Source organism: Elephas maximus, chromosome 3 (assembly GCF_024166365.1).
Source record: "Elephas maximus indicus isolate mEleMax1 chromosome 3, mEleMax1 primary haplotype, whole genome shotgun sequence".
NCBI lineage: Eukaryota > Metazoa > Chordata > Mammalia > Proboscidea > Elephantidae > Elephas > Elephas maximus.
This window is the reverse complement of record NC_064821.1, coordinates 23,893,160-23,903,561: the sequence shown is the minus strand read 5'-3', so window position 1 is coordinate 23,903,561 and position 10,402 is coordinate 23,893,160. Positions and strand designations below refer to the sequence as shown.

The window sequence follows — 10,402 nt, the reverse complement described above, 5'->3', positions numbered from 1 at the left end:
CCCACCAGTACAGATTTTGATTTAATTGGATAAGTATGTGGCTCAAGCATGAAATTTTTAAAGCACCACAGGTACTTTTAATGTGCAGCCAAGGTGGGAGCTACTCATCTTTTTAGACTTTTCCTTCAAAGATTATTTTGCTGTGGGTCTTTTGTGCCTCCTGAGCAGATGCTGAAGATCCGAAAACGATCAGAGTTCACAACGGGAAAGATATGAAAAAACTTACCCTAACAACACACAAGTGATTTTTCCCAATATTCTTGATGATACTTCTCATATCTTCTCCCTCAGCATCATGTTGTTGTTAGCAGCTCTTGAATCGCCTCCCTGACACGTGGTGGCCCCATGCACAACAGAAGAAAGTGCTGCCCAGTCCTGTTCCATCCCCATAATCAATTGTGGATCAGAACCATGTGATCCATGGAGTTTTCATTGGCTGGTTTTTTATGTAGATTTCCAGGCTTTTCTTCCTAGTTCATCTTGGTCTGGAATCTCTGTTGAAACTTGTTTAACATTTTAGCAGCACATAAGTCTTTACTGACAGATGGTGGCTGCACACAAGGTGTATTGCTTGGGAATGAAACCTGGTGTTCCACATGGAAAGGGAGAATTCTACCAATGAAGCACCACTGCCTCTGCCCTGCACACCATAAAGTTGGTCATGCGTGCTTGTTGATAAGCTATTGTCTCCCTTACCCAGATTCACTCTTCTATATTTTACTTCATGATGCTCAGATGGGAGAAGAGAGAATCTTTAAACCACTGTTCTGATTTCCCATCTAGCTTTATTGCTGTGTCTTCTAGTAATGATCAGTAAAGGTCACCACATCCCAATAAGCTTGATATTTTCCTTATGTACCTGTTTGCTTAGACCTTTGTGTGGTAGCTTCTTTCTGCAGTTACTATCTGTGTATTTGCCGCATTGTCATTTTTCCCCATTCAGTCCTTTTATAAGTATTTCACCAGTTTCCTATATGAAATGCTTTTCATGGTGTTTTCACTTTTCTTTATTGAATCCTGGCTGATAAACTATTTTGGGAATAAAACTATTGGTGAAGTGTCTAAAATTGAAACATCACCAAGCATGCTCAAAAAAAAAAAAGTGGTTGTAAATGGTATGGCTTTTGTGTTTGCACAAAGATTAAGGTAGTGGTATCATAAATCCAGTTGCTGTGGCTCTATTGGTGCTCTATGATCGTTACCTTATCAAGTCATTATGAAAATATTAAATGTTCTATTATTTTTCAATACTCTAGGATGGCAAAGGGTCATGTCTCCGCTAAAGGGGAGCTCTTGACTTTCGCTTGGAATAGCTTGATTAAGACTTTACTGTGTTGCCATGTGGAAACACGGGTGGCGTAGTGGTTAAATGGCCGCTAACCAAAAGGTTGGCAGTTCAAATCCACGAGGCGCTCCTTGGAAACTCTATGGGGCAGTTTTACTCCACCCTATAGGGTCGCTGTGAGTCAGAATCAACTCAACGGCAGTGGCTTTTCTGTGTTACCATGTTTCATTGCCTTTGGGTTCCATCTTTGTTCTATTACATGGATATGCATTTCTCTTTAGAGACATTGACATAATTTCCAAGGAAGTAATTTGGAGCTCTCTGAAAATCTGCCCAATAAATAGCTTAATTTACCCTGTTTTTTTATCTCTGAGTTAAATCCCTTACAAATTTTCCTGATGAGAAAGTTCAATAAAGGGGAGTGGACTGTACTTGACAGAGGATGAGGCCATGCCAGCTTGTGGGAAGATGTAGCTCTCATTAAAAATCATGAAAGTAGTATTCTGATCCCCCGCTTATGGTTAACTGCAATGAGACTTTGTGGGTCCCATCTACCTCAGAACCAGATTGCACATCCAGTTCTGCAAACCTAGGGATTCCCATTACACCCATTGCCATCGAGTCAATTCCGGCTCATAGCGACCCTAGGAATAGCCAAAAAAAAAAAATTGATGTATCCAAAGTAATGGTTCCTTTTGATGTCTCATAATAGACTTTCCTCAAAAGTACCATTTTCTTTTTCCTCTTTAAACTTCAAAGCCTAAAATGAGTGATACTAGTTGATTAATGTTATGAATGGGGAAAAGACTGGAAAGAAATATGCCAGAGGTTCCTAATGGCTATCAGAAGGTGGTGTGCTTATCTTTGATATGGAAGTGGAATCACAGATAATAGAAAGGGTGTGGGATTTGATGACATACCTCCATCCAGATCTTGGCTTATAAGATGGACACCTTTGATAACTCAAAACACCTCATTGAGTCTCAAAGACCTCATCATCAAATTGAGATTAATAGCGCTAATCTCCCAAGGCCATTGTAATGACTAAATATAATGTTGTCAAGGTTGGATCAAATGGTAATTTCCCATCATATAGTAGCCCTTAATATCACTTTCAAGAAGTTCATTTTAAGTGTGCATTCCAAGAATTCAAAAAGACCTTGATACTACAAACTGTGATTTTAGGCATAATATAAAACATCTTTTCTGCTTAACTTCTTCCACTCTGTAGTTGTGATAACAAAAGCACTCATCTGAGAGAACGATTAAGAAGATGTAATAAAAAATACTGATTATAACAGTGAACCCTAGCATAGTCACCATATGGATAGGCCAATAGAATTTTTAAACTGATGTGTTTTGTAGAGAAAATATTTGATTTCAACATTAGCTTCCCTAACTCATTTGCTTTGTGGACTGGGGCTTATCGTTACGGTTTCATGGTGTCCAGCTCTTAGTTTTAAAGGATGCTTAGCTTACAAACCTGTAAGAATTAAACAGATAATGTATATGCCTGGTTAGTAAATACAGATATCATTCCATTGTCATCTACTCAATGGCTGATGTCATTCAAATAAATTATTTGAACTCTAAATGTGGTTTGCCCTGGATACCTGACAGGCCATTATAATTTATCTTTACCCAGTGAGACCTAGAATAGTTCAAGGGCAGAAACTGGATATCATTTATCTGTTGTTGTTAGGTGCCATTGAGTCAGTTCTGACTCATAGCCACCCTATGTACCACAGGATGAAACACGTCCTATGCCACACTTTCAATCATTGTTATGCTTGAGCCCGTTGTTACAGTCACTGTGTCAGTCCATTTTGTTGAGGGTCTTCCTTTTTTCCACTGACTCTGTACTTTACCAAGCACGATACACTTCTCCAGGGACTGGTCCTTCCTGACAACATGTCCAAAGTATGTAAGACGCAGTCTCGCCATCTTTGCTCTTAAGGAGCATTCTGGATGTACTTCTTCCAAGACAGATTTGTTCGTTCTGTTGGCAGTCCATGGTATATTCAACATTCTTCACCAACACCACAATTCAAAGGCATCAATTCTTCTTCGGTCTTTCTTATTCATTGTCCAGCTTTCACATGCATATGATGCAATTGAAAATACAATGGCTTGGGTCAGGCGCACCTTATTGCACAGTAAGGCCAGAGATTAGTCCCATCTCTACTTTGTATTACATTGAATAAAATATTCACTATCTTATAAGAATATTTAAAGACACTTTGAATCAATACATCCAGTATTTTCCTTCCTTTTTGGAGCACTATACCTTTCATGGAGATCTTTAAGAAATCTTGAAGGAAAAAATATGTAGTTTGTTTTTATTATTATGAATATTTGATGGAATCTATTATTCCTATTAATTGTATGTGCAAGGGTAAGAATCATTGAATAAAAGGGTAGGTTTTGGTACATTCTATAAGTAAAACAGGGATAAAAAATTGACGGTAGACTTTCCTCAATTGTACACCTAAACAGGTTGCAGGAAGATGATAGTCTTTCTGTTTCTTTCAAGGATAGTCACCATGTGAGAGGAAATTGGGAAAAGCAAATCTCACTTTTTAGCACAAGAACACAACTCTCTTTGGTTTTCATACATCTGTCCTCTACACTCATCTTTGGAAGTGACTCTAGAATATGATACACTCTTTGTTGTTGTTAGTTGCCATCGAGTCGGCTGCAACTCATAGCAACCTTTTATGTAACAGAACAAAACTTTGCCTGGTTCTGCACCATCCTTGCAATTTTTGGTGTGTTTGGTATGTTTAGAGCCCAATGTTGCAGTTACCATGTCAATCCATCTCGTGGAGGTTTTCTCCCATTTTCTCTAATACCCTCTACACATTATCCACTATGAAATGACTTCAGTTTAGTATTAAAATTGTGCTACTGTCCAACCATTCTAAAAGGTTTCAACACCCAGCTTCTCCTTCTCCAATACACAGCTACATACTTATCATTTGGTATCCAAAAAAAAAAAAAAAAACCTCTGTACTAGGTATCTACACACAGGTAAATAGCATCCTTTTCTACATATCCAATTGATTATATATATTCAGGTTTTCCTCATATAAGTTGACATACAGATCTCCATTTCCTCAGCAAAGGGATCCCTGAACCAGGAAGATCACAAGGGTGGGGCATAAAGGTGCAACAGACCATTATTCTCATAAACCTCACTTTAATTACTAGGAAAAAACACAAAAGAAACAAACAAATCAAAACAAAAAAACCATTAGACAAGACAAAAGCACATTTTATTAAAGACTTCAGGAGTTCTAAACACAAAGAATTTAAAGAAAACTTTATTATGGAGTGAAATGAGCCCTTTTGTTGTTGTTGTTGTTAGTTGCCACCTAGTCAGCTCCAATCATAGCGGACTTATGTATAACAGATCCTAATTTTTGCCTGGTCCTGCACCATCTTCATCATCATTGGTATGTTTGTGTCTATTGTTTTCTCTTTTGTATCAATCTTCCTAAAAAAAAAAAAACACCCAATTCTTTTCTGTTGAATCAATTCCAACTAGAGTACAACTTCCCCATAGGATTTCCTAGGAGAAACTGATATATTTGAACTGCCAAATTTTGGTTATCAGCCACCAAGATCTTAACCATTACAGGACCAGGTCTGCTAGCCTGTCTTGATCAGGAAACTGCTGAAACCTGTGCACCATGGGTGACCCTGCTGGTATTTCAAATATTGGTGGGATAGCTCCCAGCATCATAGCAACATGCAAGCCACCACAGTAGGACAAACTGACAAATAGGTGGTAGGAGACCTTTCCAGTTGAGTAGAAATCAGAAGCCACTGGGAATATTTGCTGAGTTGGGACACAAAATGGGTGCAATTTAGCATGATGCCTGTGGAGGGGTTCTGCTTGTGCAGTGGAAACCAGGGAGCCTTCTTCTACTGCATGGCTAGCAGCAGCATGGTATAGTCTGCAGAAGTATCCAGTGTAGAGGTAGATGTGACCATCTTCCAGTTCTTCCCTAGGTGAGTTTTGTTGAGAACATGCATTGTGATGGGCTAAGAAGACGGGGTGTGACTGTGCTAGCCTTAGAACCTAACATTTTAATAGAAGGCAAGTCCTATGTGGTGGGCAGTACCTAAAATTCTCACAATAACCCATGCCTCCTAGTGTTTAATCCATAGAATAATCTCCTCCCCACAGTGTGGTCCAGACCTAGTGACACACTTAAAAAAATAGAATGTGGCAAAAGTAATGGGATGTGCCTTCCAAGATTACAGTGCAAAAGGACTCTAGTTTTCACCTTCCTAGAATTCTGTTGATCTCTTGCTGACATACTTGACTGAAAACCAATTGCCATGTTGAGAACTGCCCAATGAAGAGGTCCACGTGGCAAAGAACTTAGGAAGTCCTCCGGTCAATAGCGTCTAAAGGAATTGAATCCTGCTATATCCATGTGAATTAACTTGGAAGTGATTCTCTCCTAGTCAAGCCTTGAGATGACTGAAGTCCCCTGGGGAACACCTTGATTGCAACCTCATAGAACCCTGCAGATTTCAGACAAAGTATGAAGTTAACCAAACAACTATATAAACACTTTTTTCTAATACAACAACATATATCAACTAAAGAGAATAATTAGAACTAGTACTGTCATTCAAATTCATGAAATAAATAAATAAATCTTCAGTGCATAAAATCCCAAACCCAAAGAAAAAGCTATGGGAAGGAAAGTAGAATATTCTCCTCAGAGACACTAATCTTAAGAGATATGGAAATAGTATCAGATTCTTGGTATAGAAATTATAATTCTCCCTAAATCACCTGCTCAATCCATTGCATTTGCTGATATAAACGTGACTCATTGATTCTTTCAACTAGAAAAAAAAACTGTCTGAATTTCAAAATATAATCCCTGCAGTTTACAAGTCAGAGGTGAGAATATGTGTGTTTTTCTTCCTGAGATTAGGAATGCCCAGACCATTCCAGGACATTCATTTTTCCCCTCCCTCATCTATTAATTTAACAAGCCTCAGAGATTGGGATTACAGATCAATTAGTCTAATTCTGAGCTCTGTGAGTTGCACTCTCAAAGCTATACAACTGCAAATTATTAGCCTGTGTCTCCAGCTCTTCAGAGTGTCTGTCCCAGCCCAGAAGTCTATATATGTGTGTCTCTTCTTCCCACTGTCATCATTCACCTCAGAAAGCCCATGCCTGAGTCTGTCTTCCTGTCAGCCCTAAGGAAGGAGCCTCAGCCCTCATCTCTCACCAGCAGGAGAAGGGCAGTGGATCCACACTCCAACCATGACTCATCAAAGACAACATGCTACCCAGTGAGTGCTGAGGGAGACAGGAACACCAGAGGGACAGTCAAGAGCACTGTTTCCCCATTGTCAGAACACTGTTGGGATAGCAAGAAGGGAAACCAAAATGGACAGTTTCAGCCAAGAGGCTTATGAATTTTATGTCCTTTGTACTGCTGGGGATCTGAGGACTCAACTTCAGAGTTCTGCTCTCCTCTACCACTATTTCTAGCTTTCATAGGCATTTCTCTCACCAGAGCAGGGAATGAATCCCTCTAAACTGTCATGGTTAAGAGCTTGGCTGCTAACCAAAAGTTTAGCAGTTCGAACCCACCAGCCTCTCCCTGGAAACCCTATGAAGCAGTTCTACTCTGTCCTATAGGGTCACTATGAGTCGGAATCGACTTGATGACAACAGGTTTGGTTTGGCAGGTACATTTAAATTATCATGAATTTGAGGATGATGACGATGATAATAATGACGATGACAGTAACTATAATATCACCAAACTATATTGTGGGTTTCCTGGTGCCAGAATCTGAGTTATGTGTATTGTAGCTTTTTAAATTTCATTTGCACAATTTACTCTGAAGATATAAGTGCACAGATTATTATTATTGTATTTTAAAGGAAACCCTGGTGGCATAGTGGTTAAGTGCTATGGCTGCTAACCAAAAGGTCAGCAGTTCAAATCCACCAGGTGCTCCTTGGAAATTCTATGGGGCAGTTCTACTCTGTCCTTTAGGGGGCTATGAGTTGGAATCGACTCGACAGCAATGCAACGGGTACAGGTATGGGTACAGTAGGTGAGAAATAGAGCATGGCAATTTTACATATTTTAATCAAGTTTTGGTGTAGAATGGAGTGAACCCAGGTTTGAATCTGGGCAGTGATACTCCATTTACAGGGCACCTAGCCAATATTCTAACCTGTTAAGACTACCTGCTATTTCTCTATGCAGGTCACCCCAGGTGGAGTGCTTGCAGGGAAACAGAGTCTCATTCATTTCTGCTTCCCTGGAGCCTACAACCCCCCCCCCCCACAATGGGATGGATTAACACAGTGCCTGCAACACTGAGCTCAAACATACTAATAATTGTGAGGATGGTGCAGGACTCAGCAGTGCTTTATTCTGTTGTGTATAAGGTCATGATGAGTTGGGACCAACTCAATGGCATCTAACAGCAACAACGCAGCCTATACCACACTTGGCAGAGGGTACGCAACCAAAACAAGAAATCTTTGTTAAATACTGATCATTCTTTTTTAGTTCACAGGAGCAAAGTATAGTCAATATGTTGTCCACATACTGGGTGCTTTTCTGACTCTGCTTTCCTCCCTTCCAGGGGTGCCCAGTAGGACTAGAGAGATGAATGAGACTCAGCACTCTAGAGAGTCAGGATGGACTCTCACCAACCCAGAATTTGGCTCAAATATTTAGGCTGATGAGGTCACACACACACACACACACACACACACACGCCGCAAGAGTGGATGAAAAGCCTTATTACTCAAAAAGAACACTGCCTAGGAAGACCTTGGCAGGCTCCCAAGATGTCCAATTGTGGCTTGAAAGAGCAAGGAAAGTGCCGGTTTCCAGGGATGTTTTTGTGGTTAAGAGGTGGCTCTTGTCTGAGGGTTCTAGCACATCAGCAGGGACTTGCCCAGTTTGAAACTATTGAGAGAGTCTAAAGAGAGAGCGCCTGGGCTGTCTTATCATCTTACTCAGATGTGGGCAGAGGGCAGAGAGGGTGAGGTTTACGAGCTGTCAGCAGTGGAACAACCAAGCAAATAGAGGCAGACTGTTTATTGCATAGCTTTTACAGGGTGTTTATAAATAGTCCAATCAAAGGATTTTTTTTTTTTTGTAAGGGAAAAGTTTAATACATTTTCCATGTCAATAAAAAAAGTTAAATACACTATGTTGTGAAAGCTTAAAGGCCAAAGGAATTCACTGCATTGAATTTTGATAAAATATAATACATTTTAGAGTGTTTAATGTTCTTTAATTAGACTGATTTTAAAGGGAAAAAGATATTTCTTATTGCATACATTTACTTCATTAAGAGGGGTTGATATTTTACTGCTTCTATGGATTTACTACTATGTAGTACTTTTTTTAGTGACTCTAGATGGTCTTGCTCCTCTAACATTCTTCAGCTGAGTGTCTCTAAAGTGAGTGTGGTTAGAAAAGGACGAATAGCACAGAAACCAATGAGAAAGAGTTCTAGGAAGAATGGGTTTGCCACAACTGAGAAATGTTGCTGAATGTAGTATATGGTCCTTAAGTGTCAATCCTTTACTTATGAATTACCTGAATTAAAAATAGAAACACAGAACTGGATGCCCGTTCACCAATTCTTTCTTTTCCAAAAGCTGTCTCTGCAACATGGAACCACAGAATCTTACAGATATCTCTGAATTCCTCCTGCTGGGTCTCTCAGAGGATCCGGGACAGCAGCCACTCCTCTTTGGAATGTTCCTGTCCATGTACCTGGTCACAATGGCTGGGAACCTACTTATTATCCTGGCTGTGATCTCCAACCCCTACCTGCACAAGCCTATGTACTTCTTCCTCTCCATCCTGTCCTTAGCTGACATTGGCTTTACCTCCACGACAGTCCCAAAGGTGCTTGTGAATACTCACACACACCAAAGAGACATCTCTTATGTAGGCTGCTTGATTCAGTTATCTTTTTTATATCTTTTTGCATGTCTGGACAGTTTACTCCTGATGGTGATGGCCTATGACCGGTTTGTGGCCATCTGTCATCCCCTGCACTACCCAGTCATCATGAACCCACGTCTATGTGGTGTGCTGGTCCTGGTGTCAATTTTCATCAGCCTTTTTAACTCCCAGCTACACTGCATGATGGTGTCACAACTTACCTTCTGCACAGATGTGGAAATCCCTAGTTTCTTCTGTGACCCTCCTCAACTTTTCAATCTTGCCTGTTCTGACACCTCCACCAATACCATATTAATATATTTAGTTGGTGCCATCTTTGGTGGTTTTCCAATCTCAGGGATTCTTTTCTCTTATACTCGAATTGTTCCCTCTGTTCTGAGGGTCCCATCATCAGCTGGAAAGTCTAAAGCTTTTTTCACTTGTGGCTCTCACCTGTCAGTTGTTTGCTTGTTTTATGGAACTGCAGCTGGAATATACCTGAGCTCAGCTGTCTCACCTTCTCTCAGGATGGGTGCAGTGGCCTCAGTGATGTACACTGTTGTCACCCCCATGCTGAACCCCTTCATCTACAGCTTGAGGAACACAGACATCAAGAGAGCCCTGCAGAGACTCCTCAGCAGAATGTCTTAATTTGAAAACCTGTGGCTTTTTTTGTGGTGAGCGTGTTAGATTTGGCAGCAGAACCAAACATGTAGTGCTGCAGTACTTGCTTCTTTGGTCTCGTAATTTGTGTAGCCCCTTGGATTTCTTTCCTCTTCATGTTTCAAGCCATAATATCATATTGCTTATTTGGCACATTTTTGGGAATTGGACAATGTTCTGAAATCTGTCATACATCCTAGTGTCTGCCCTACTGAGTCATATGACATCCAAAGAGCCTTCTGTATTTATCATCTATGACACAGGCATCCTGGTAAAATTCACAGTCTCTTTAAAAAAATACAGTCCTGCACCCTTTCCACAGTTCATGCCTATGTCCATACAACTTTTATATCTATCTTATTTATTTATATAATTCGGGCATGATCATGCTTGTTGTTGTCAGGTGCTGTCTAGTCTATTCCGACTCATAGTAACCCTGTTTACAACAGAATTAAACAATTCTCAGTACTGCATCATCCTCAGAATTGTT

At 40.2% G+C, this 10,402-nt stretch overlaps 1 protein-coding gene across 1 annotated transcript; it reads left to right on the top strand.

Moving 5' to 3' along the window:
• The first annotated feature begins 8,967 nt into the window (after window positions 1–8,967).
• Window positions 8,968–9,900, top strand: LOC126072076 (olfactory receptor 18-like). Its single transcript, XM_049876746.1, has one exon. It carries the CDS (start codon window positions 8,971–8,973, stop codon window positions 9,898–9,900), a length of 930 nt encoding a protein of 309 aa, XP_049732703.1. The 5' UTR covers window positions 8,968–8,970.
• Window positions 9,901–10,402: the final 502 nt, after the last annotated feature.

Coding starts and splice junctions, on each gene's coding strand:
- LOC126072076 (XM_049876746.1), top strand. CDS start 8,971: ATGGAACCACAGAATCTTACAGATATCTCTGAATTCCTCCTGCTGGGT.